This window comes from Nelusetta ayraudi, unplaced genomic scaffold, assembly GCF_046127955.1.
Source record: "Nelusetta ayraudi isolate G7.1 ecotype Tasmania unplaced genomic scaffold, CSIRO-AGI_Nayr_v1 ptg000007l, whole genome shotgun sequence".
Taxonomy (NCBI): Eukaryota; Metazoa; Chordata; class Actinopteri; order Tetraodontiformes; family Monacanthidae; genus Nelusetta; species Nelusetta ayraudi.
Genome location: NW_027466057.1, coordinates 3,544,745 through 3,572,680, shown reverse-complemented (window position 1 = coordinate 3,572,680; position 27,936 = coordinate 3,544,745). Strand labels below are relative to the sequence as shown.

The 27,936-nt window shown below is 44.5% G+C and overlaps 1 protein-coding gene across 2 annotated transcripts; it reads left to right on the top strand.

Annotated features, from left to right (window-relative positions):
- dio3a (iodothyronine deiodinase 3a) lies at nt 1-27,279 on the top strand. Of its 2 annotated transcripts, none has more exons than XM_076017940.1 (5): nt 1-273; nt 20,845-20,943; nt 21,036-21,108; nt 21,232-21,292; nt 25,470-27,279. In XM_076017940.1, exon 5 carries the CDS (start codon nt 25,879-25,881, stop codon nt 26,662-26,664), a length of 786 nt encoding a protein of 261 aa, XP_075874055.1. In that variant the 5' UTR covers nt 1-273; nt 20,845-20,943; nt 21,036-21,108; nt 21,232-21,292; nt 25,470-25,878; the 3' UTR covers nt 26,665-27,279. The 2 variants fall into 2 exon arrangements, with proteins under 2 accessions (XP_075874055.1, XP_075874056.1); XM_076017941.1 differs by having other exon boundaries at nt 21,036-21,112.
- The last annotated feature ends 657 nt before the right edge of the window (nt 27,280-27,936 follow it).

The window sequence follows — 27,936 nt, the reverse complement described above, 5'->3', positions numbered from 1 at the left end:
AGTGGGATAATAAAGGTCTAACATGTTGGTTGGCCAAAATGGGCAAAAAACACCGAGCCGCCAATTTTTTTTTTTGCTTGGTTATCATATATTTGTAGATTGGTCTCGTTTTGTATACCACCACTAAGTGTATGAATAAAGTTATGAGTAGTCGATAGCAACCAGGAAGTCCCCAGAAACTCTCCGACGGACGTTTTTCAAAATGGCGCTCTACCGTCAGCGTCAACGTCACCAACCAGCCGTCGACCAGCCAGGCTGGCCGCCTCTGACCAGGTAGGCTCCGGGCGAACTGTTACTTGTTACCTCTGTGCTGCCGCTCCGAATCTGGCGCTTTCCTGGCGTGTCACCTCCCCTCCTGAATCCGAACATTGAACACGCCGTTTTTCCGCGGCTTTACGATTCCGAGCATTTTCCTCGCGTGCTAGTGTCGGCGTTCGTGTTCGAGTAAAAGTTGAGAGCCACTTCGACGACTCTTGTTTTAATTATGCGTTGCTGTGTTGAGTGCATTGGTTGCAATGTACTGTGAAATGTTGGGCATGTGAAAATACCGCAGTGACTTATGGGCTGCAATGTGATTGCGTAATTTGTTGTTGTTGTATTTACTTGCGTGTCTGGTGTGCCGAAATGGTACACCAGACACGCAAGTAAATAGTGAAACTGAAAGTTTGGTGCTACTTTGCTACTGTTGTTTTTGTGTCTTGTTTGAGCTGTAGGAACAGGTGCAGACTAATATAAATGTTTCCCTAACCACATTCCTATATTGTTGCATTGAACTTTTCGATTGTGCAGCGGCAAGTTGCCTGATCGTCTCTCCCTTAAACTTGTTGACAGATGCATTCTGTGGTTCCCCTCCCCATCCCCACCACCACTATTCATGGACGATATTTCAAAGGCCTTGCCTGTCAAGCATGCCTGTCAAGTGAGGGATGCCACAATGATTGATGATCAATGATTATTTTATTTTGTGTATGTGTGCATTCAGAAGTGCCTCAGAAATCTGAGAAATTGAGAAAGCAGTTAAATTGACAGCAACGGCAAATTCATATTACTGGAGTGACTTTTAAATGCGCTGTGAGAATTAGCCCCGTTCAACCACGAACAGAGTGGGCTAGACTTTGCTAAGCCCCCAATGAGTTTCAGCATTGTTTATTGCTCAGTTGGCTTGATGCATCCAGTGTTGAACAACTGGAGAAGGAACTGTAACAAATTGCACCCATATGTCTCCTTATGCTGTTTACGAGCGATTACAAGAGAATATGCAAGAATATATGCCGTCAATTCTTCCTGTGGAGGAGTCAGGCCAACATATGTGGTGGGTTATTGCTGAATCATGCGGTTTGTGACAATTGGATTTATAGAGACATTTCAGCAGGCCTTTAGTATATGCAGCCTCTCTAACACTAAAGTTAGGTCAGGTTGACCAAAACAGATTGGCGAACGCGTCAAGTAGCTCAGATAGGGGTTTGTATCTTTGTCCAGCGACACTGAGTCTGGAGCGAATCCAGATATTGTTGTGGAGGTGTTCAGCAAATTACATACTGCTCATTGTATGCTCATGTTTATTCCGTGGTATAAAAGACTTGTACTCATGGTGTTCGATGAACAACTGTGTCGGACACCCGCTTGTCTTGGATACCCTTGTTCCTCTCGAGAGATTAAACACTTGCTTCTCATCAGCCAGAGTTCAGAGCCATCCTTTCACTCACACCGCAGAGGCGCAAAAACGCTCCACGACACATACCACTTTCACCCACGTGGGGCTTTTGTTTTTGTGTTCTTGGCTCTATTTTTTTTCTTATCTTGATGATAAGGCTTACAGCAACGCCGCTTGCTTTGCATATTTCTATGCAATTGAAAATATTAATCAGTGCCCATTTACCTGCGTCTCTTGTTTCTTTGTTAATGAAACTACTCAAAGCCGATTTTGATCAAAAGATGACAGATGAAGAACAAATATGTTTTTTTTGTGCTGATCTAAATTGTTCGCGGTCAGGTTTTTTTCTCCTATTGTAATGTAGAGTTCATGCCACCACTGAATTGTCACTACAGCTGATTTTTTTTTCACACTTTGACTTCAAACCTGCTGTAAAGAAGCTCAAAGGAAAAGTTGTGATGAATGTCACAGTCAAAAGTCACAAGTCACATCAGAGCTTCTCAAATGGATGCAATTTGGTGTTAAAACTCTCAGAAGATAAATAAAGCGGCACCAGAAAGATGTTTCTGGCTAACGACTATGCGACATTCACTCCTCCCACATGCAAGCTGTTTTTCCTGACATTTCTTGCTTCTTCCCCTTCTTTTATTTTTTTTTGTTTCTGCCTCCCGCTGAGCTCAGTTTGAATTATAGCACTTGCTTGGTACTCAGCCCTCACACATCTCTCCCATCGCAAATCACCCTATAATCTGAGCTCAAGTAGGGTCTTCGGCAGAGTGAATGTGACAGTCACGGAGGGCAGCTGATCAGAACTTTGATAGCTCTATATTATTAGATGGAAAGCTATGATGTTTGAGGCTGTTTGAGGTGACGCCTTTCATGCTGTTCACAGTGCGTTGTGAAGGGAGGTTAATGGCCTGATCTGTGATTATCTTGTTGACAGGATGGAGAGATGCTCTTGTCAACATCATTCAAATTCACAGCGTGACTTTAAAACAGTTTGAGGGAGAATTGGAAGCCCATTTATTCTGATGTTCTTCTTAACTCGCCCTTTGCCTCAGATGATAAGGGCAGCGGTTATTTTTCCTGTTTTTATTAGGTGCAAAGAAGGAACCATTTCCTCTGGTGACTCAGACTTGCCAGATGTTGCAATCGGCACGTGTGTTTTACAAGTGCATTCTGCAAGTCTTACTCGTTGGTATTTCTTTGAGACAACTTTTCAAAAAACAAAACAAAACAAAACAAAAAAAAACAAAATAAAAAAACTGAAACCATACTTTTAGTTCTAATCACTTCCATAGCCATAATAGCACATAATAGACAGAGGACATATATCTTCAGTGTTGACATGTTCAGAACTGGAGCATATGCAAATACATTTCTGGTGGTCTGAACATATTTTGTTGAACTGTTTACATGTTTGGACTCTGAACAAAATAATGATTATTGGCACTGTGGATTTATTGTGTGCTGCATTGTGTGTGTGCATGTGTGTGTGTGTGTGTGTGTGTGTGTGTGAAGATGCTCTGATTGGCCTTGTTAAACATCTATTTTTGTCTTTTTTTGCTGCGTCATCCATACCTTGGTTTATATTAACATCCTTTCTGCCGGCAATCAAATTGTTATAATGGTTGTGCTTCAGGTGGCTTCACTTCACAAGCTGTTTTTACGAGTGAGTATGAACCCAAATAAAAAAATCCCCCCCCAAAAAATCCACTCCTGTAAAAAGCATGACCAAAGTTTCTCTCTGGAATCCTTTTCGGCCTTAAAATAGACATTTTAGTATTCATAGGCTGCTTTCAAGAGCAGCTACAACATTTCAGAAGACTGTCACGTTATTAACCATCCATCCATCCAACCGCTACCAAGAGGCTTTTTGACTCGACCTAGTGATATAAATTAAAGGTTTCCGCAGTTTGGAACCAAGCCAGCTTCTTTCTCTTATGCTGTGCGAGTGTGCGTCTGCCTCCCTGGCCCAGCGTAGCGCTCACGTGTCCGAAGAAGAATAATCCCTCTTTCTCTAAGATCAGCCTCTGCAATCATGCCCAAGATTTACATTTTCCTCCCCACTTCCTACACTCGCCTGGCTTTACCCTATCGGCTCAATTTCATCTCATTTCCTGTAGTTGGTGGCCGGTATTAATAGGGCACCATGTCACACTTTAAAGTGATTGGCACTAAGCCCACTGACCTGAAGGTCCAGCGGCTGTAACCAGGCCACCATCCCAGTCACCTCAGCCATTGTGCCCGCCGCGGTCGCTGCCAGCGTCTGATGTAATCTTGCATGCCAAGGAAATCGGCCCTTAATTACGATAAAGATCAGCTGTGCAACGTGTCACCGGTTTTAGTTTGGGGAATTAACACAAACGGTCCGGCAGAACTTTTCACATGAAGTTTTGATCTGTGAGCGTCTCCCACGTCGATTCCCAAGGAGAGTTTTCTTTCGTTGGACGTGTTTTTACGAACAAAGACGGTCGGTGATAATGGTAGCACGGTTGTGAGTGTGGCCAGAAGAGGCACGTGAGACGGCTTTTCAACACAAGGAGACTCCCTGTGTGCTTAAGGATACCGTCACAATAAACAACTTTAAGCCGCCGGTTTAGTCAGAATTTCCCTTCTGTGCCACAAAACAGGTGTGGCACTCGGTCAAAGCGGCGCAGAACATAAAATCTCAGGAGCTAAGGTCTTGGTTAATCATCCAGGCCTGTTAAGTGTCTATGAGGACATTTTAGTAAAAATGACGGTTCGTTACCGTGTAATGTTGCGGCCCGTCAACGCAAACTACCGGATCTTCAGCACAAAAAAGAAAACAAAAACAGCGCTCATCAGTGACGGAACTCGCGCGGTCAGACGCACCGCGAGACGCTTGAAGGGGCCGCCAACCCCTGAGCTACATTCCCCTCTGATCTCTCCCCCTTGCCCCTGCCTTAGTTCAGATCACACCCAGAGGTGAAACGAGTCCAGAGCGGTTCTGTGGCCCCTGCATTGTGGTGGCTGAGCTTAGGTAGGATTTAAACACTACTACTTAAGGGCTCTTAACCTCGCTGACCCTTTTGGAGCTATTACAAATCCTGTTGTGCCAGAGAATTACATTAAGCCCTCTCTTTGAACCAAGGCCCGGCGTGCACATGGACTGCCGCCGCCTTTATGAATCCCTCCGCCGCTCGGAGCGCGCGCAGGATGGGGAGGCCTCGCAGCGTTAATTGTGGTGTCAACTCGCAGCGGTCGCATTATTCCCTATCAGACAAATCTGCCCTTCGTCGTTCCTGTTTCAGCTCAACAGCGGTGGGCATTTTGAGATTTTCGACGGCTGGTGAAGGCCGGTCGATTGGACCGTCTCGGCCTCAGCTCCGTCTTTTTGCAGACGTCCTCTGTTAGTTACAGATTAGTTCATTAGTTCCGTTGATCAACTTGACTGCTGAACGCGTCCTGTTGCCTTCCTGTGAGAAAGTAATTGGTGAGTGAAGGTTTTGGGGTCTTCACTGATGCAATGATGTCTTTATTTATTTATTTATTTATTTAAAGAAAAACCAATAGCTATGGCCTCATTAATAACCAGGTTTAGGCACTGGAAATTCAGGCATAAAACAATACAGGTTTACAAATTCAAATAGAACTGTCAACAACTTGAAGCGGAGCGGAGCCTTGACAACATTCTAGGCTTATTTTTAGGTAAACCTGCAAAATGACCAGCCAGAGACATTCATCATATTCTTTGTTGCCAAGAAAACGTTATTATTATCACGGGTTTTATTTTCCCTGACATGTTCCTGAAAGTTGACTTTCAGCGTGTCCAAGAACGCGGCGCTCCACTGTGACTTGGGTATTTACCATATCTTTGGAGATTACTGCTATGTAATCTTTAACCCTGACCCCGGCACTGACATTACTCCTCCGATTACGTTAATCTCGCCGCAAAAAATAGACATTTTGATGTACGCAGGCGGCTTTCAAGCGCAGCTGCAAAGAGTCACATTCAGGTTATCGACGCATTTCTAGACGTTATGATGATGCTTAAAAGCAGCGATATAAATAAATAAATAAAAAAAGGTTTGCACGATCAAAGGTTTGGATCAAAGCCAGATTTTTTCGTCCTTTTTTTACGCTGTGTGTCGAATCTCTCCGGTTGCAGCGGCGTCGATGGACAAGCGCACCAGACACTGTTGCATTCTTTGCAGAGTTGAGCCCAGAGTCACTCCCGGGACGCCGCAGCGCCCCTACCAGAATAACAAGCATGGTCTGGATTGGCCGCGAGCAGCTCCGCCGTCCAGGTGGAGCTGAGGTGTCGCTGTCAGTCGCTCCCTCTCCTCCCCTCTCGCTCCGACTGCAAAACACCAGCGCCTGTCACACTCGGCGCTGCCAGGAGGACTGAGGCGTATCTGATGCGCCGTTTCCTCCCATGTCTGCCTCTTGGCTTGAGGCTCAAATTGCTCGACATTGTATCCTAAAAAATATTCTGCTCGACTGAGCATTTTGATACCAAGATGCTTGTTACATTCAAACCATTACATTTGTATCTTGATGCAAAATTGTGTATTTGGCCTCACTGGTGATGTAGGTTTATTCCGCTGCCTGTAACATTGCTTGGCAGTGTTTTTTTTTTTGTTGTTTTTTTTGCCCTCTACAAAACAAGTAGTCGCTTGTCCAACCAGTGACCTTTTGTTTCTGTTTTGATAACGATAGAACAGAGCTGATTTAGAGTTGACATTTTCAGGGGTACATTGGAAGTCTTGTGTGTTCCAGTGTACTGAAACGGAATAAGGATAAAAAAAAAAATCTGACATAAAAATAAGCACACAAAGGCATGAATAATTGAACAAAACACAATTAAACACTAAGAATACAAAAAAAAAAAAAAAAAAACTGCTGAGGAAACTTTTTAGAGTTGCCTATCTTGCACATTGTTTTCAAAACGGTTTATTTAAAAAAAAAAAACAATCACCCTTCAGGGAAAAGTTATTAAACATCTTGGTCTAATTTACCAGCTCCCTGTTTCACTTTCCTCGCACGTTTGCTTACGTATTATATTTCATCATGGAAGTTAACAAGTTTGCAAAGTTTTTAAGCGTCACCTTTCTCACATCACAATCCGCTCAGCACCTTCACACGCATCGGAACGCCAGAGCACGATAAAATGCTGAGTAGATCTGTGAGACTCGCAAAAGACTTGCAAACTGTTGTGCACTCCGAGTGGAGCCAACGGGTTCATTTACCAAGACAAATGTCTCCGGAACACGACAAGCATTACTGAATGTGGTTTGTGCTTCGTCTGAATGTGACCGTACTTTGATTAAAGTGGGGGTAAAATGCTGTTTACATACTTTGCTCCGAATTCGATCCCAACCAAGTCAGTCGTGGATTCTTTTTTCTCCCCTGTTCATTTCTTGAATTTGATTAATTCATGATGTGACTCGTCAAGTTGTGCATCATCAATTAAAATGGCCTTGACGGAAAAACAGAGGAGTTAACACGTTCTCATTAATCTTCGCGATCCCGAGATGAAGTTGTTTTTTCTGGTTTCAGTTGTGTGAAACTCGACCTGCATCACACTCATTTTACGCAGACTTGGCTCTCAACGCCTCGGTGTTATTTCAGCTGATCTTTCGTGAGTCACCGTGCATGCGGTCCGTTCTCTGAGTCTTCCAGTAAAAAAACTGTTCAGCGACAGGATATGCATCACTGCCTCTCTTCTCAAAATGCAGGCGCTACTGATGCACAAACCACACAGCGAAATCCTTCAAATCACTTTCCGAGAAATAAAAGCTAAAGAAATGAGTCATCGTGCCTCTCTCTGCTTTTTGTTGTTGAACTTACTGTAAATATTTCCCAGACGATTTATTTTGTCTCCGCGAGGCCTTGAGCCCAGCCTCGGCTCATGCGAGCTGTTACAAATTAATTTGCATACTTGATACATTCACGCCGACTGAACTCCCACTGGAATGTTTTTTAAGCACATTTGCATCAGTCCAGCAGCAGCGGGAAATGGCACCGTCGAGTGTTTGCTAAGGTCACTGCTCACAATTAAAATCCTGAGCATTTTTATGGTTTAAAGGATAGTAAACAAATCAACCAGGCTTTTTCATTTACTCTGCCCCTTTAACTGCTCATCCCTAGGCCAACCTTAAAGCTTGACTTATATAAGATCTTTTTTTTTTTTTTTTGGCAGGGGGTAAAAGCTGTTTTGGGTTAACAACCCCTCCTCCCCAAATTCCTCCGTGGGGTCCGTACTGTACAGAAAGAGGGCCTCACGGCGCAGTTTGTCAAAAACATTCAGGAAAAAAAAAAAAAAAAAAACTCTTCTCATTACAAAAGCGCCACTTGGCTTCCCGCAAACGTTTCTCACGTCTGGCCTCCAGTCGTTGAGCACCGTACTCGCTCTTTGAGGCGTCCGTACGCTGAAACAGCGGGCGCAAGGGGAGCGGAGGGGCTGCCGCATGCCGGCGAAACGGAGCGGTCACTCGCGCATGCAGAGCACGTCCTGCGGGGGAGCCCTCCACATACGTTCTGCTTCTCATTATACTCACTTACATGCTTCCCATTATGTCCCAGACATCCTTCCCCCAAGCCTATAGCCTTCTTGCTATTTATGTGTCAACAGCATTACCATGGAGAGCCCCCCCGCAACGCCGGCCCGCCACCTCTCTCCACCCCCTTCAACCTCCCCAGTCTCAGATGGAGGTTTTGTCCTCCCTTTGCCTTTTGTTCTGCTCTCATGTCTCAAGGCCATATGTGAAACTTGCCCAATCGCAGGATGAGCCGTATAGGTCCCCCCGGACCCTAAATAATCTTTAACCCTTCTGTCGTAGGAAGGAATGGTGAGAGACAGTTGGGGTTCCCTTTTTTTTTTTTGTCTGGTCTCCGTCGTCTCAACAGAGCGAGTAGCGTGGTGTGCTCTCGTATCAAAAACCCAGGGGCGGGTTTCGCTTGAGCAAAATTGGCTCCGTCCCTCCTGTTTGCTTGTTTGCTGCCTTTTGAAAAGACTGTGCTTAATCTCAAGGCAGCGAGAGTGCGGGCCTGTCCTCGTGTGAACTTTTAGGGTGGATGCACATCTGAATCCGCTGCCTCTCCCCTCCTCCCTTCTCTCTCTGTCTCTCTCTCTCCCTCTCTCTCTCTCTCTCTCTCTCTCTCTCTCTCTCTCTCTCTGTTCAGCATTAGCTCGCCTTGCTCCGTCGCCTCCCACCATGCTCGCAGCATGTCAACAAGTAAGATCCGAGGTGCAGCCGGCGTCCGCTCGGACTTGCGTCTGGCGTGAACGTGCGAGGGGCGCGCTGGTTGGAATCTCACCGCGCGGGGAGACAGTCAATCAGGACGAGAGCGCGCGGGGACGCCGACGCACGCAAATGTTTCAGAAGCAGCGAGGGGAAAAGTTCTCAAGTCATCTCACTCTTAATGAGAAAAGTCCAATGATGACACAAATAAAATAAAAAAACAGGGGAGGGGGCCTTTATTTCCGTGGCAACCGTTGAAACGGCCGGAGCAGGAAAACCGAAAAATGCTGCATTGCGTCACAGCGTTAAATCCCAGCGACTTTCGTGACCGCAGCTGTATGACTGTGGATCTTCTCAGCGCTCCTTCAGTCTGGTCCGAGACGAGGAGGACGACGACTCTGAGAGGACGAGTAGAAAAGTAACATGTGGAAGCCCCAGCTGAGTGTTTTAGGCCACGGTTGTCTCGCATGAAATTGTTAGCTGCGTTTAAATGCCGCATCCGTCAGTATGTCGACGAGCTCGATTTAGTCAAGGAACATTTCATCGATGCACTGGGCTTTTTAATGCTACTGGTCGAGGCAATTTAGCTGGGGGGAGGAGAGGGGAGGCAATATATTGACTGGCTCTGGTCCAACTCTAAAACACTTGGCGGCCATGACGGTCACGTTGGCCATTTGTACTGTTGATCTATCAGCAGGTACTGAGGCCACGCCTTCAATAAATTAGCTGGTAGTAAACTGGTAGCACGTCACAACACAGCAAACAGATTCTGCGTAGAGAAACGTCTCTCACCTGCCAATATAAGAGTTGAAACGGCATCTCAGCCGGCTTTGGACACATTCCAGGATGCTGAAATAGTTTGAGGTGTTTTTTTTATAGACACTCGCACCTCATCTGAGGACAGAGCAGCAACTGCCAGAAGGATCTTTACCTATAAGCATGCTGTCTGTCTGAGGCGTTCCTTTCAGCTGTGTGCTACTGGTACAAACAAAGGCCTTTTAAAGCCATCGTTTCAGCCCGAAAAATTAATTTTTCTGTTAAACAGTCTGATTTAAGTCCAGATGGTTTTATTTTTTTCCCACCATCTGTCCATAAAGCCTGGTTTAAGAGGTGTCACAGTTAATAAAAGCAGATTCCTCGCAGCCAAATCACAATACCATGGCAACATGTGCACAAATCAATGCCAAACGGCCGGCCGGTTTATGACATTGTTCATAGGCAGAAATGACACGTCGCCGAATAACTGCTATTGTGATAACTGGCAATACTGATGCACCTCAGTCTGACCTCTGAGGATTTTGAGAATCAAAAACATGTAAATATGTAACTCTTGATACATCGTTTAGTGTTAGTCCTCTGTATCCTTTAGATAAACTGTAACTAGCGATTATTTTTGTTGACGACGAATCTATCGATTTTTTTTCTCTCGATTAGCCATTAGGATTATCTTCTTTATTTTCACCACCTATTTTGGGCTTCTTTTAAACCTAACTTGTTTAAATCTCCACATCTGTGTGACACTGTTGTACCCTGACATCATACGTTTTTGAACAAATATATCAAATTAATGACACACAGTCTAATTGTTGCAACTCTATTTAAGATATTAGGACCTATGCCTATGATTGATCATCCTTGCACTTTGAGCCTTGGTTATACACTGCTGTGAACATTGCCATGTTGACTCTGCGCACAGATTTCCTTTATTGAAGGCCCAGCATGAAGAGATCCATTTTTATCAAGCGGAATAGACAACGCATACGTATGTTTTCTAATCTGACATTCCTCAATAATCGGCATTCATGTTTACATGAAGAGGAGGTCCATATGGGTAGGAGGCCACAGTGCTTTGCTGATCTCAATCAACTGTGATAATAAATCTCATGTTGTCACGTTGGCAATTCAAACTGAGTTTCCAGCTACTGCCTGAGCTATTTTCAAACCCTCCGACTGTGGCTAAGAGCTCTGGGGAGCGATTTAAAGGACCGAGTGGTAGCCAGACTCAACATAGGTCCTAGAGTGAAGTTTATGGGTTAAACTATAAGAAGGTTCTGGTTGCATTCAATTTAAGGTCTTCTCGCCTTGCCCATCTGGAAGATGTTAACATAAACTCCGAACTCTGAAGGGAAAATAAACTTTGTCCAGCCTTGGAACATTTAGGGGTTTCTAGTTGAAGCTGGGAAACTGTGATTAGGAAAGTGACTAATGAGTTGGCTTTTGTCAATACATTCAAAAGCGAGGAGGCCAAGATACAAAGGCAAAGTGCATAAAATAGTTTTTTTTTTTTAATATATTTGATCTGATATGTGCAAATTGTAATGGGGATACTGCAAATAGCATTAGCAAATAATCCACAGAAATCACGTGCAAAAATACACAATTGCAAGGTAGAGAATGGGTTTTCAACATGAAGTGACCTGATAGTACAAATATGACTTGGGCTTCTCACTTTTTCTCTCAGTTTTGTAACATATGTGGCCCATTAGTAGAACTATTGGATTTATTTGATCAACCTGGCGACTTGAGGATACCGTGTACTTGCTCCACGTGAGTTGTAGGCAACCAATTTTATCACCCTGTTGCAGGAGGCCACAAAAAGCACATATTATTTGTCAGGCGAATGTCAAGGAGATTGGGTGGATATGAAACTTTATGGGTTGAACTTACTGTGTAACAGATGTGAGAAACCCATTAAATCACACCTGGCAGACTTGTCTGAGAGGCAATCACTGCGGTTGCCAGGTCTGGCAGGACTGATCACATTCTTCTCACTCCTCAGAGTTAAACAGAATGTTTATACCAGGTGCCTCTGAGGTCAAACCAGGTCTTTCTATTGTTAGCGCTTGAGTTCAGTCTGTCACCTGTGTTTTACAGGCATCTGGCCCTTCTGAATGTAGTTAAAGGCTTAAAGGAATATTTTGTTAAATGTTGTACAGTAACAGAAAAAAAGTCCCACCTGAAAAATGATTTTCTGCGGAATAAATAGAAAATTGCCCCTCAAATTGTGTATTCCAAGTTATGGCTTTGGGATAATGCAGCTAAAATGGCCCAAATGGCCCATAACCTTCACAGTTTTCCAACTGTTCAATCTGTGACTGGTTAGTGCATAACACTCTGTTGCTCTAATAAAGTGATCAACCACAAAAGTCACAAACACAACTCTCTGATCCATGAATCGAACACGAAATGTTCCAGTGTTTAAACAATCCTCCTACACATTCTGACATGAGACCAAGACAACACAAACAACAAGGACACATAGTTATCAACACATGGACAATTTCTGTTGTGGTCAACCCATCACTGTTGTTTGCTTTTTTTTCCTTTTTTTTTTTCTAATAATTTGTTTGGGATGAAGAAAGGACCATTGCATGCTTCTACTTAATGTTGCTGTTCAATGTCACTGAAGCATTAACGTCTTACATGTTCTCGGCTGAATGTTGAATATCCCAAACTATATATATTCCAGGCAGTTCAGTAGTTTTCAGCCCGACTCTGTAATGGCAAAGGTTTTTTTTTTTTTTTTTTTTCGTCCCTCCAGGCTCTCAGACAGCTCCAGCACATTGGCTGGTACGTAGGCAGGTGTTTACTCGGTTATAAACGCTCTCACTTCCCCCACAAACACGTTAAATATGGAATTGCAAACTGAAAGTGGACTTTGTTGCGTTATGCAACCGCAGTGTAATGATATTTAACAAAAACTTTTGCTGATGTGTAGGTGGAGAGCGCATGTTTTTTTTTTTTTTTCTTCTCTTCTGTCTCTCTGGACACACCGTTGACTGAAGTGTTTTTGGGGAGTCAAAGACCTTGTAAAATACTTTTTGTTTTTAAAAGACTTGCGGCCGTCGCCCGTATGGGCAAACACTTAGCAAAACCAGACGCCACCCCGTGTAGTTCTCTGAATAATCAAAGTCCTTTCTCAGAAATGAAAACAGAAGTATGTAATGATGTCATGGACTGTTACAAGCCTAAAACGAAGCCGGTTCCTGTTCCTCGTAAATCCATTTTTGAAAAAAAACTTCTCATACATTTTTATCGACGGGCCTCCGACACCGCAAACCTAAAACGGTTCACCCAAAGTAGTGCTGTGAAGTGATTTAAAAAAAAAGAAGAGGAAAATGTTCACTTTGGCTTATTATGTTGCAGTTTTAAAAGTAAGAGAATCCTTGGAAAGGCGAGAGATGAAGGCAAGTGTTTTATTATAAAATGATTGCTTCCATGTGTTGAATGAGGTTGGCAAAATCTCTGTAGTGTCGAACAGCCTCATGAGAGCTCATCTTAATATTAACACCGTTTCTGTGAAATTATTTGCGCACATTTCTCAATGTTTGTCTTTATAGGATTAAAAGTTTTGGCAAATGAATGCCATCCAAGGTCACACGTTTACTTTATCAACGTAAGATGCAACTGATCTGCAAACGTCCCCCAGCTTCTTTTTCAAAGTTACTTCTCTGGTCCCTATAGTGTTGCAATAATTGAATCGTGTCTGCTCCTCTGCTTGTGTTGCGTCTTATCTGCTGCATTTTCATTTCCTCCCCGCAGATTTTGTGGCATTTGCGCCTTTTTTTTTTTTTTTTTTGGATGATCTTAACCCTAGCCCCTAAATGCTGCGTGTATGTGTTGCCAGGTTGATGAAGACGTATTCTTAATTTGCTTTTGTTTTGTCTATTTGCATGTGTGTGTTTTTTTTTTTTTCCTTTAAGATGCAGTGTATTGAGTTCTCTTGGCGTCCGTGCATGACCCTAATTAAATGTGGATGGTGATACTTTCTTAAGAGGCCCGGGCTAATTTTCTATGGCTTTTGTCAGCCCTGTTGGCTTCCTTTCCCTCTTGCCCACACAGGCATTTTTTTCTAGACTCTTTGCTAGTTTCTTTCCCAGTTATCTCTGCTTTCGAAGTCTTGGCTAAATCGAGTCTTCTCGACCTCCTTTTTATTGCTGAAGAGCCTTTATCCAAAACACCTCACCTTTTTTTTTTCTGCATTATTGGCAATTTACAATTCCACCAAAATTTTTCCCAGTCTTTCCCAGGGTCTCCAATATATTTCATTTGGGATGAATAAGGCATCAGTCAGTTCATTCTGTGTTGTTCTCACTGAAAGGAGGAATTGCCCAGAAGGTCTTCAAGGCTTGTGTTGGACACTTTGATCAGGCGAGGTATTGGCTGCTTGATATTTTCGTTTTTTTGTGTGTTTTTGTGTTTATTTAGCCGTTACTTCTCACCAGTGGACGATAAAGAAGCAGAGCTGTGATCTTCATTTGAGCAACATTGCTGTAATTACTAGTTTTGAATTTGCGAATAAGGAAATGCCTCAAACAAGTATACAAACTATATAGATGAAGATGTTTCCTGTTCATAATTGTTCTGTTTTTTTAATATCTATATATCTGATTTTTATTCCTCTTAATGTGCATTAAAAGACTTCACTTAAACACATTAAATGAGCCCATCATGGTCCATAAACATGCTGTCGCTGCTGTCGCGCGTGCGTGACGCTAAAGACACGAGTTGCAGCACAAATTCAAAGTCATGACTTGTCACAAAAAAAATAATACCCGCTAAATCCTGTGCGCGCATTTTGATAAAAGAGTAATCTAAAAGAGAATTGATCTCTTTTGATCTCTGTGGGTTTGTTGCTTAGCAGCAGCTCTCACTCATAGAGAGAGAGAGAGAGAGAGAGAGAGAGAGAGAGAGAGAGAGAGAGAGAGAGAGAGAGAGAGAGAGAGAGAGAGAGAGAGAGAGAGAGAGAGAGAGAGAGAGAGAGAGAGAGAGAGAGAGAGAGAGAGAGAGAGAGAGAGAGAGAGAGAGAGAGAGAGAGAGAGAGAGAGAGAGAGAGAGAGAGAGAGAGAGAGACTGTTAAATAGCAAAATAAAATGGAATAAGAACCCTGCGACTTCTAAAGGCGATGTGCAATATGTTGCCTCCAAATCCTCCGCCGTGCTCCGAGCCTCTTTACATGAGTTGACAGTTCTGCTGCGGCGCCTAATTACGGCCGAGTGTCCTCAGAAAATGGGAGCAGCGGAGCGGCCCCGGAGCGCGTCCTCGGCAGACCGGCGACGTGCCCCGTCTCCCCCGGCTGACGCCGTCTCTCGCTCCTCGCGTCGGCTCCGGCTGCTTAATCTCTGCCCCCCGCCTCCCACCCACCCAGTCTGACATGAGACCCGAAATGACCAGCACACGTTCCCACTGGGGGAGCTCAGACTGATCCACGGTGGGAGCCGCCGCGGTGCTTTGCATTGCTTGTCGAGGGAGATGAAAGGGGGGGGGTAGTGGTGGGGTGGGTGGTCCGGGAGGGAGGGGGGGACGGGACGGTGGGAGGGCAGCGGAAACTGATGGCACAGAGCGGTCTGTATTTTCATTCCTTTTGAAATGGGGCCGGTGTGATGCCAGGGATTCACCAGGGGTTCTCGCAGGGCCGAGGCAGTAATGAAGAGGAGAGGTGTCTGCTGTGAGAGATGGGAAAATGAGCAAAACAAAACCGAGGCGGGAGGGGGGAGGGTGCTGGCGTGGCGTGGCGTGGCGTGGGGGGGGGCTAGTAGACACCACAGGCACAGTCGCGCACAATCGGCTGTCATCCCGATTACAAAATGGGGATGATTTTGTAATTTTTTAAATCTTATTTTGAGCAGGATTTATTATTTTTTTTTAAACTTTATATATTACAGATTTTTTTTGTTTTCCATGGTGAAGAGTTTAACAGAAGATGATGTCACCCACCAGGTGACATCTATGCACTGTAGCGTAGTCCATTTGTATGCACACACACTGGATAACGTTGCCCTCCCAAGAGGCCTTCCCAGGAATAGAAGCATCCTTCGACTGGTCCCCATCCGCCGTGAACGATCTAGCCAATCCGCGCAATGAATATTTCCCTCTGAAAATCATTTCCCATTCTTGATGAGTCACGCACAACAACAGTCAGGCTATGACATCACCAGACGCGATAAGACCTCGGTACGACAGTTTTCCAAACTCCAACGCCGGCCCAGCGAGGAGAAACCTGGGGGGGAAAAAAAGACTGTGATCTGTCCGTTTGTTTTCTGTGTTAAATCCCACTCATTTCCAACATGGAGCCTCTGCAGTGCAGCTCCGGCAGCTGGACTTGTTCGTTTTGTTTTGCTTGTGTTCATTATTGGACACTTCATCGAGACCGGTCCAACTTTGCTGCAAAATGACTCACGCTGACGTCACACTACAGGTCGTGGTGGCGTCAGACGCCCTGCTGGTGAGATTTAGAGCCAATTGATAGATGCAACACTGTGTGTCTGCAACAGCTGTTCCACAAAAAACACTTTTTTTCATCAAAGATGGCAAAACCCTTTTGTCTGCAAGAAGCTTGTGTAATATCAAAATAGCAAAAGCTCTGTGGCGCTAGTTGTGCTTCCAAAGAAAGTCTTGAGTGGTTTGTTAGTGGTGGGAACCTCGGGCGGACCCAGATGAAAGCACCTGCCAACATTGAAGAGGTTTGGACTTGAACCCAACTGGCAAAAAGAACATGGAAACCGTAAATAAACCAAGGCATTGTGTGTGCGCCGGTGCCTCCGAGGTGTCCTGAATATGTTCTCCTGCGTCATTAAAAATCTACATGCACACAAGTCGTCGCAAGCCCGCTATGTGGTTGTTCAGCGCCGAGCCTCCTACCTGATTTGAACCTGCGTATCGCGCTGCAAGCGCAGCAGGAGGCTCGCTGTTATGTAAGGGCTCAGCGATGTCTTTGAAATCCGCCGCCGCCGCACTCGTCGCAGAGAACTTGATACACAATTGTGTGTTGAAGCTTTTGACGAGATAAGATTGCCGTTAAAACGGAAACACAATGATGCATGAGGGCTAAATGGGAACACAATCGGCACAACTGGCGTCATGGATTAATAAATAAATGAATAGATCAAAGGCAAAATGTTCTAATAAAAGCAGCGTGACATGACAATATGCAGTGTCTGGCAAATGAGATGGAGTTTAATTGTCCCAGTTAGGTATTAGCTCATTAGTTGGCATGCAAGTAAAACAAAAAGGCAAATTAAAGATCTGAAAAAAGTTTGTTTTTATAGAAGGACCCCTTCAAGACCACAAGTCAATCAATGTTGCACCTAAGCCGTCAATCTGTCAGCAGTGGCGAGGTTGCTCTCCTTCATTAGGAGCCATTTGCCATCTGGAATGGAAATAATTCTGACGTCTGCGCAGCCGAGTCGCCCTGCGCAGTCGGCGTTGGCGCCCCAAAGCCAAGAAGCATTAACGCCGCCGCCGCTGCTATTAAATGTTTACTGCGGGTCGTACCGGCAATCGTCGCGCAAGAGTAACGTGGCGGGGAGGCGCCGGCGCGGCAGCGAAGGTCGCGCGGCTCGCTTGCTCGCACCTGCCCGTGGAGCCGCGTAGTCACGCGGCGGTTTCACCTCTCGCTTGAGGTTTCCCGCAGCCGTCGTCGTCCTCAGCCTTCCTGGAATTTGACGAGCTCAAGAATTCTGAGAGGCGGGGGGGCACTCAAACACGAGTGCTGTTTTCAACAAAGACAAACAGCGGCGGTTTTTGTGCCTCCTTTTTTTAATTTGCGTTGTTTTTGACGTTTCACCTTAGGTGACCTCCCTCCCTCGCCAGACTGTCTCCCGGGCGATGTTGCGCTTTTCTTTGACTGCCTTTTCTCCGTTGCCTCCCCGTGGCAGACAGTCCTGAAGCCATTGCCTGTTGATTATTTGCCTCTTGTTGTGTAATCAAGTGGCACAGCTGTGTTCAGTTTTGACCGAGACGTAAATTACAAGCAGTGAAGCACGCACAACGTGAGACGTAAAACAGTCAAAGTGGTTTTTGGTCCTCTCCTCAGCCACAGCTCAATCAGCCTCGTATTGTTTTTCTTTGTTTGATTCCGCTAAGATGTCGAGGCTCCGACGACGACTGGTAGCGTTCAGTGGAGCGTTTTAGGTAATGTTTTTTGTTTTTGTTTTTTTCAGCCGCCGCTGTCCTCGGCTCGCCTCAAAATCTCGGTCCTCAGTGTTGTGCTTCACCTTCCTGCCCAGCATCACAAATGCTGCCAGTTGATGTTTGTCCCGCTGCTTTAGCGGTATCCCGCTGAGACAACTTGGGGCAGAAAACACATCCTATTAAACACTGGTGAGTGCACAATGTCCTTATGAGGACAAGAGTGCCTTGGCCCCCACTCACCCAGGGGGATTTGTTTTTTTTTTGGTAAACATACTGTAAAAAAAAAAGCCTGAAGTTAACCATTAATTGCCAAAACAGCCAATTATGGTTAGTTTAAAAAGCAGTAAAACTCTTTTCTTAGCCTGCAAACATTACAAAAAGCACTGCCTCACACAAAATATTGCCTCAGTGACACAGCAAAGCCGTTGCATTTCAGGAAATATTTCAATTTCTTATTTTTTTCCATGATTAAAACATTTTTTTTTAAGAGCTTTATTACGCGTCCAAGTTCTTGCATGCACCGGCAGCGACGGCAACCATCGCACTCCTCCGCCCTTCATAAATAAACCAAAGAATAAAACAATATTTGCAGCAGCTTTATATGCCTGAGTGTGTGTGTGTATGTGTGTGTGTGCGTGTGCGTGTGTGTTAGGTTTTCCCACTCACTGCGTCGCCCTGCTACCATCTGTCCCGGGGACTGGCATCAATGAGTGTGCAGACGGACCGGCACTCACTAATAAGCTCAAACGGGCAGCGGAGAGAGAAGCCACATGAGGACACCCGCTGATATGCTCACCATTATCTTTACTCTGGGAATGCAAGTGAGGGCACGGAAGGACAGGAGACGTTGGTTCGTGTCGGTGCTCGTCAAGAAAAAACATCTTAATCCTTGTGTAGCAAGAAGAATTTATTTTTTTGTTATCAAAAAATTATGATCTGTGATGTGATGATTTCCACCCAGGTTCGTCCACAGTGTTCACCTTTTTGGCTGTATTTTGCAGTTTAAAGCCAATGCATTTTTTTTTTTTTTTTTAACAAGCAGATTTTTTGACTGAAGATTTAAAAAAATATCTGTCTAATTTATTCAGATCGCTGTGGAGCATCTTTTTGTGTTTCATGTCTAAGCCTGGAAAAGTAGGTTAAAAACTGGAAGTGGATAGTTTGCGTGTAATTTCTTTCAGCTGGTCATAAAACATCTTAATTTGCACATTGAAAAGAATGGAATTGCTGAATTGAACGGTTGAATTTTTAGTTTATTTCAGCACAAAAATGAACCTCATGAAACAAATTCCAGGTTTGACATATTCTTAAATTATATCCCCCATAAATATTGCATTTCGGTGTCGGAGCTCTTTTGCCCACAGCTTCATCCTCGTCTCATCGACTCCCGAAAAATAAAACCTTCTAGACTTCTGGTCCTAAACCTTCTGAACCAGAGATCATAATATCAGGTTTTTCACTTTTACGAACACAGGATTTTCTTCTTGCCACACTGTGCAAACAGTAATTACACAAGTTGTTATGAATATGATGCTTAATGTTAAGCAAAACCGGTTGCGTCAGCTTTCACTCCCAGGCAGGAGCATACGGAAGGGATCGTCGATACGCGTCGATATCCAGGACGGGCTTCACGGAGGTCTCGCTGCATTACCCAGAGCAGAAATAAGTGGAACACATTCGCCGCAAATAGGTTGTTGCCGCACGTGAGCTGCCGAGACATGAAAGTGCCCTGGCCAGGCGCTGACAGGGGGAAAGCCGTTCTCTTTGTCAGCCACACAGATGTTCTACAGAGTTCAAAAGATGTCGTCAGAAGTGGATTGTTTGTTGGACCGAAGCATATATTTTTCTTTTCGTTTTCCAGGAATTTTGAGCTTCAGAATCTTTACTTTTGGGTTTTATGACACGCAGTTATTGGAATCATTTAGTTCTGGAGTCCAAAACAAGCCTCTGCCGCCACCGCAGGAGAACATTTCAGCTCAGCAAATGGTCTAATAGCAGAGCGCTGTGAAAAATGTGCAGATCCCCTTCCGAGCGTCGTGTTATTTTAATCATTTGTGAAATTCTAATGCTCCAGATGATCCAGTTACACTAGAAATGCAGTAATGAGAGACAGAGATTTACAAGGAGCTCAGTTTGGCTGTGTAAAGGTGTGAACTCGTGATGATGATTCATTTCTTTTCCTGGATTGTTGTTGTTCAGCCGTGTTGAAGATCGCTGAGCCTGAACTGCAGTCTTTCAGAAACGTTTTTTTTTTTTTTGAATAGCGAAGGTGATATGAACTTTTGAGACATGTTTGTTCCAACATTCCACTCTGCTCTGGTCTGCAAATCTTGCAGTGTTTTCTTGGCCTCTTCTGTCAGCTGCTGAGAGAGTTGTCAAAGTCCTCTGGTGGGACTTTGGGGAGACAATGCTTCTCCAATCTCAAAGCTCGTGGGCCTTTTTAACTTTTCTCTGTTTGCAGATGTAGTTTGTCGCCGCCTCTGAGCCTCAAACATTGTCATTCGACCCTTCCAAGTTTCCTGAATTTGTTTTTGTATTTCCACCAATTGTTATTGGCTGAGAAAAAAGACATAAAAATACTTTTTCTTTCTCAGACTTTAGAGACAACAAACAATACCTGATGGAGAGTTTGATCCAAGACGATAAAAATGTTTTGTGCTTAGTTTATAGTCGTGGATAACTGAGAGGTATTTAAAGACGGTTCATCCAAAAGTGACACAGTAGACTTGAGTTTGGGAAAACACGTCTCTGTACTGAATGTAGTGTCTTTTGATTTTACAATTTACCCCAAAATTGCCACGTTAGTTTCATAGCCAACCTTCATGTCTTAAATTTGGAGCTGGATGTATAGTCATTTTCAGTGCTGCTGTATGCGAGATCAGGTTAGTTTGACTTGCTTGTGTTTTCCAGTGTGGCCGTTATTTGGTCTGCGGTGACAGACAATGTCGTAGGGATGCAATTATTTGGTCAACATGTGCCAGATGCTTGAATTGTGTGATCATGAGAGCGTAAAAACCTTTTATGGATTTTTGCATTTTTCCATTACCCGTTTTTTATTGCAACATTTAGGTTTTGCGCAAATCTAGGAGTAATGGAAGTGCAGCTAGTGTCTCCCCAGTACGCTGTAATACTGACAGTTTGCAGTGATAAAGACGGCAGTTCGTTCAGGTAATGGGCGCACCAGCTCTTTGGTTTTTAAGGTGGGCTGTGTAAGGTGAGGTGCAGAAAGAGGTAAAAGTTTTTCTTCTATTGACTGCAAGGAGAGAGTGAAAGAGGGAGACGTCGGCGGCTTGAAGGTGAAGGAGCCCTCGCTGAGACGTACAAATCTGCTTTGTAGGTTTGTTTCTATGATATTCCAGCTCTTGTGGTTTCTGGAGCCGTGCCATCTCAATAAGTAAGCGGTGGAAAAAAAAAAGAGACTCTTTTTTTTTCTCTCTCTCTCTCTCTCTCTCGCAGAGCCGCATTGTCCTCACTTGACCTGGAACTGCTGCCAGGAATCCTGCAAAGTTTATTGGAGGTAACGGCAGGTTGGAATACATCTCCGGGTCTCAGCTACCGCAACAACAAAGGAGCCCTCGAACTCCTCAAAGCAAATTTGGGCACAGCGGGAGAGCATTTTTAATTCTTTTTCACAGAAACACTTCTGTTTTCTCTGTGCCAGAGAGTTAAGAGGGTTCTGATAATAGAGTGTTAATACAGTCTGGAGTGCGAGCGAGAGAGGACGGCTGAGGACCAGGAGGAGCAACTGCCGCAGACTGAGCGAAGGACAAAAGCATAACAGTCTCATTAAAATGTCTCCCACCCCTTAAAAAAACAGGAGACTGATGCGTCACTGTTTGAAGTAGTTTCAGCCAAAAACATTCGCAGTCTCGCCGCCTTGCGATGTAAATGAGCTTCTCTAAAAGAAACAGTCTGCCGCCTTCAGCTTGGGGCGAGCGCAACAGAGGCATCAGATCCACATTGATCTTTTTATAGGTCTGTTTTTATGCAGAAATCCCTAAATTTTAAGATATGCAATACTCAGTTCTGTGGATATTGGCACTTTGTGATGTCACAAAGGGCAACCCCCCCGGAATTAGTGACAACACCCCCAGCCAGGTGCTCTGAGGCTGCTTTGTGACTACCTTGTTTTTATCGCCTTATTTAGTTCAACAAAGCATCATTCTTATCAGGAGGTGGTAAACAGAGGGCTAAATATGTTGAACTCAATTATAAAGAGATTTTCTTTTCTTCTTAATATTTAATTTCAGTGGAGTAAATATCTGAAAACTGGTAAATAATAGATCCTTTAGATTCAAACATGTCAAGTTACTGATGTTTAATAACCAGTTTTAAAGGAATGTGATTTGTTTTTGTATAATATATATTTGTTCTTTACAAAATATGCTTAGAAATAGTCAAATGTTTAATGACAAATACTGAATTAGTCAACTGTTGATGGCCTGCAAAGTTAGAAGTCTCTGACCCTCTTTACTTGCTGCAGTCAGGGCTTTTCCACATCGATGCAGTAACACGACACTTTCAACCGTTTTTAGACTGTCCTGGCTTCAACCCTCGCCCCCGTGAAATAACACAGGCAGCGATCCAAATGTAGCGTCAAGCGGAACTGCCGTTGCTGGGTGTGGAAATAAAGCTTTGGTGAATGCAGATCATTTCAAACCTGGCTGCGAAACACTGAGGAAAAAAAAGTAAAGGCTTTTGCTTGTTTCAGTACAATTTTCAGAATCTCAATGTCGAACAGGAGCGTCTGATTTTTTTTTTAAAAGCAAAAACCTAGGCAAATTATAAAGTGTTTTGAAACTTCTGTTTGTGTTGGTCTTTGGTTTGTTAAAAAAAAGCCGGGGTGGACCAAACACTGTCCTCGAACGCCCCTGACTGTAAATCCCCTCTCCACCCCGACACCCTCTCCTCCATGTCGGGTTTGTGGCCACCCCGGAGTCAAATTTGACACAGATTTACTGTAACAGAAGATTAACCAATACACAATGAGCTCACCGGACCTGGAATGCCTTGTTGAATAAGCACGGCAGAGCCACGAATGGCTTTTGGCCAGTGCTGGCTCATACGTGTGCCAGTGCTGAAGGCCAGACACAATCAGCGGGAGCTCACGCCAATCAGCACAACCACATCTGAAAGTAATAGACCTGTTGCCGAACAGTTGACATTGATTGTCATTTAACAGGCCGAGCCGCAGCGATACGATAAAATGAGAGTCGATGTTCCAAAGGAAATCATCGCGGCTGCCAAGTCATAAAACTGAACGTTTGAAGACTTGCATGCCGCAGTATTCTGAGGATCTCGTCTCTACCTGTGTTGTGAGTGGATGGAAGTCAGACGAGGGCAGATCTGAACCCCAAGCAGATAACTGACAAGATTGATTTGTTGTTGTTTTTTTTGTTTTTTTTTTGTGGGTGGGTTTGCTTTGACCTGATTCAGGTAGTTGGAATGTCCTGCTTTGGAGCCGAGTCAACAGTGGATCCAAGAGAGTATTCTGGAGCCCTGTCCTCTGAGACTGACACATGATGCAGACAGGAACTGGCAGTCGGTGGGATGTAGGATAATGACAGATAATCCTGAGCTCCTCAAACATCTCAGCCAATCCGCCACAGTTTTTTTGGATTTCTTCAGGGGTGATGTATGTCGACGCTCTCGAAAATCCGTGCTGAATTTCTGATTGGACTCAACAGAGCGTCCCATAGATCTGTAGCACATCTGTTTTTCGTAACGTTATGATAAAGTCTCTTTATTGGCCTGCCGATTGGACCGAAACACTTCACAATGACAGCAGCCCACGTCAGTTGAGAAGGTTTTTGACAGTTAGGTTATGCCCCCCCCCCCTGCTGTGATGCGAATGGATAGAGAGGAAGAGTTTCACCTTCCTGACAGATAAGTCATGCAGAACCAGACCATGGACAGGAACTGTCCATGGTCAGGATTGTCTGCGTTGCAGTTTGAGCAACTTGTGCAAATGTTGAGCACCGTCGTTGCAGCAACAGACCAAAATCGCCCACCAACACTTTGTCACAAGACTTGACGTCTGCTCCGCAAAGCAAATTTCGATTGGTTGACGTCTTTGCGTGCACCGTGGAGAGAAAAAAAAGAAATGAAGGGTTTGTGTGTGGAAACCGCTCAGGATCCAATCAGGATTTTTTTTTCCTCAGCGCCGCGGAGAAAGTGAACTTTCAGCGGCCATATTCGCTTTCCCGCTGGAAACTGCCTAGAGGCCTTTTGTAGCTTCTCAACCGTGTCGTCCTTCAGTGCTCTGAAGGGTTTTTAGAACTGTATGGTGATTGTCTGTCTAGTTGTTTTTTTGTCTTTTTTCTTTTTTTTTTTACTTGGTCTGACACACATTTCCAAAAGTGTTTTAGTTTTGGCTACTTCAAAGATAAAGTAATGTAGTGTAAAAATGAACCAGCATTCAACCAGGCAACACAATTATTTAGATGTAGGGAATGTAGTAATTAAGTATTTATGAAAAAACCTCAACTGTTTTTTTTCTCAAGCAATTTGGACAAAAGGTGGAAGTTTTTATAATATATATTTATATATATATATATATATATATATATATATATATATATATATATATATATATATATATATATATATATATATATATATATATATAATGCAACCAACTGCTCTTTGTCCAAGAAATTACATTAACTGAATGCTTCCTGAACATGAGTGGCTAGTAATGTGGTGATGCACTTAATAGCAATTAATAGTGCTGCAGATATAACTCCATTAGCTTTTACAGCGAGTAGACTTCTCCAAATAATCTGGCCATCGATGAGCAAGTGACTCCAGTAATGACTTGATTTTTGAAATACTTTTTTTTTTTCTTCAACTTTTTTGTTTGAGCGCTTCAGAATGCTGACACATAGCAGTGGTGTGTAGTAAAAATATTGTGACGAACAAAGGATCAGACGTCCGGGGCCCTCCCGCCTGTATGACGTTGTGGCACTTGCGCCGCTGCAGCATAGTGCGCCTCCTACCGTTCAGAGTGCAAGTCAGCTAAAAGCACCAAATCGGTCAGTGGCCAGAATGGGAGGGGTGGGGAGGAGACGAGCCAGTGAGTAAAGTTGGAGCAACATCTTGGAAGGCAAATAAGTTCACAGACTTCTGAGTGTTTGCAGATGATGTAACCTGTTTTTGAATTTTTTTTGAAAATGTATTTATAGGAAGAACCCCCTCTGTGTGCAATCAGCACTTAGAATAGAATATAAATTTATTGTCACTTCTAAAAACAAGCAAATGAATAACAGTTTCTGTGTCTGACTGAACTGTCATGGGGAAAATTTACAAACACAAAGTGCTCCTCGGCATATTTTTCTTGAATTGTAATATGTTGCAAGTCAAAATGCACAACACATTGACAGGCAGGTCAAATGGAACGCACATAAAACTCATCAAACAATTGACAACATCACATAAACTCAAGTACAGTTAAAAAAATAAATAAATAGCAACACTTCCAAACATTTGCAAGTTTGTTTTATTTTGTGGACCTTTTACACCTGGGAGCCCATGAAAACTTCTGTATTTTGCGAAATATTTTTGCCCTAAAGTTTGACCACGGGCGTTGAAATCGTGTGAAAACTCAACCACAATGCATCGCATAGGACAAGCAGCTCTCACTTGAACTGTGTCCGTGAAGGCAAACAAGTCGGTGCTTCTTTGCATCACCACAGGTGCGTCATCTTGCAACTGGTCGGCCATCATATCGGTGGTCCTGCTGCGGCACCTTTGGGTCGAACTCTGGTGCCGGATGGAGTTCCAGCAACGCGACTCTCCAAAATAACGCAGTGTGCCTCCGGAACGGGCCGAGCCGGGTCGGGCCGGGTCGGGCCGTGCAGTTCTCCTGGCTGAGCCTCAAAGCTTTTGGAAGTTGACAGAAGGTAATCCCCCACCATGTGAGGCCTCAGCCCCCGTTTGGAGGCGGGGTGTGATTCATTCAAATCTGCCGGCGCTATAAAAAGAGAGGGAGTCGCCGGTAACCCAAGTTAAACCCACACGATCGGTGGCACAACATAAGACAAAACCCCGGGTGTGATTGTTGCTGGGTGTCGTTGTTGTCACTGTGTTGCCCATCAGCTGATCATGAACACCGTGAAAGCCATTAAGAACGCAGTGGTCTGCCTGGTCCTGCTGCCCCGCTTCCTGATGGCAGCGCTCATGTTCTGGCTGCTGGACTTCCTCTGCATCAGGAAGAGGGTTTTCCTCAGGATGGAGCAACGGGAGGGAGACGCCGACGATCCTCCCCTGTGCGTGTCCGACTCCAACCGCCTCTTCAGCCTAGAGTCCCTCAAGGCGGTGTGGCACGGCCACAAGATGGACTTTCTGAAAGCGGCGCGCCTTGGCCACGGCGCGCCCAACACCGAGGTCGTGCAGCTGGAGGACCAGCGGCGCGCCCGCATCCTCGACTACGCCAGGGACGGCAGACCGCTCATCCTCAACTTCGGCAGCTGCACCTGACCGCCGTTCGTGGCGCGCCTCAAGGCGTTCTGCGCCGTGGTGGAGCGCAACGCGGACATCGCCGACTCCGTGCTGGTGTACATCGAGGAGGCGCACCCCTCCGACGGCTGGACGAGCACCGACGCGCCCTACCAGATCCCCCGGCACCGGTGCCTGGAGGAGCGGCTGAGCGCCGCGCAGCTGATGCGCCAGGAGGCGCCCTGCTGCCCGGTGGTGGTGGACGGCATGGAGAACTCTTCCAACGCCGCGTACGGCGCCTATTTCGACAGACTTTACATCCTGCTGGAGGGGAAGATAGTTTACCAGGGCGGCAGAGGACCTGAGGGCTATCGCATCACGGAGCTGAGAGACTGGCTCGACCAGTACCGGAAAACGATGGAGCGATCCAACAATCCAGCCGTTCACGTGTAGATTAGTTCCGTTCCGTTCAGTTTTTTTTTTTTTTTTAATAGAGCTGCTATGACAGAAGAAATGCTGCAGATATTTTTTATTTTATTTTATTCCATTTGTTTAACCTCAAATAGACAGATTGCCTCCGTGCATATGAAGTGTAGTCTACCTATTTATTTTTTTCATATGGTTGCATAGATGTCATTTCAACAATGTAGACTCACGACGGGCTCCTTCAGGTCACATTAGGACCCCCTTCCTCTGTACAGTCAGGTCAGTTAGTCTGTTAGCAGATGTGTCTTATGTATGTGTCTTAAAAGTTTTTTTTCCCCCTCTATCTCTCTCTTTTTGCCTTTCACCCCATCCCTTGTTTTTTTCTTTCCTCTCCATCGCGTTAAAATGCGCCACTACCAGGATTCTGAGACGTGCGCATCACTCTGTTCGTCAGTATTTTTGTGAGGTTCGGTTTTTAAACGGACTCGACATCCAGAGGACCGACACTGATGTTTTTTATACTGGAGACCACGGTGAAGGTGTTACTGTCTGTCCTGCGTGGCGCGACTCTCTTTGTATTTGTAATTCCTCTTTGTCTGAATTGATATTTTTCATACAATAAAAAAATAAAATAAAAACAACTACTGTGTCATTGCAGGCCTGTTCTGATTTGAAAAGGTAAGGGGTTCAGAATTCTGGGGGAAGGTTCTGACGTTCTCGGGCAAGGTGGTGAGGTTATTTGATTTTTATTTGATTAACTGTGCGTTGATTCTTAGTGTCCTCAGGTAGACGGTTGAATTACTGTGCAAGTGCAACAGGGGCAAGTCATGGATTCCTGTAGAAATCTACTTTGTGAATGCCAGATGCTGAAATTGGTGCGGAGAGGCAGGAATTAATTAAATGATTTTAAAAAAAGCTCAGGATTCTCCCTCACCAACTAAAATCAAAAACAGGAAAAAAAAACTTTTCTTTAAACAAAGGCCTTTTTTTTCTTCTTTTTTTTGCAAGTCAGGGGGTTTTTGTGTTTCCAAGGGCAGTGTAGCCCTTAAAGTTTCAATTGGATGCATGCCTGTATACTCATTTATTTTTCATTCATTCATTCATTCATTCATTCATTCATTGAAAAGAAATCATGAGTCATTTGCTTGCTGCAGAGCCCCCACCCCCCATGCACACTTTCCCAAAGATCCTGCAGTTGGAGCAAACTGAGATACAGCTGAGATACATCGCCTGTCAGATTAGGCAGGACTTAAAAAAAAAACCCAAAAAACATGCGCAGATAACAATTACCCGGTTGGT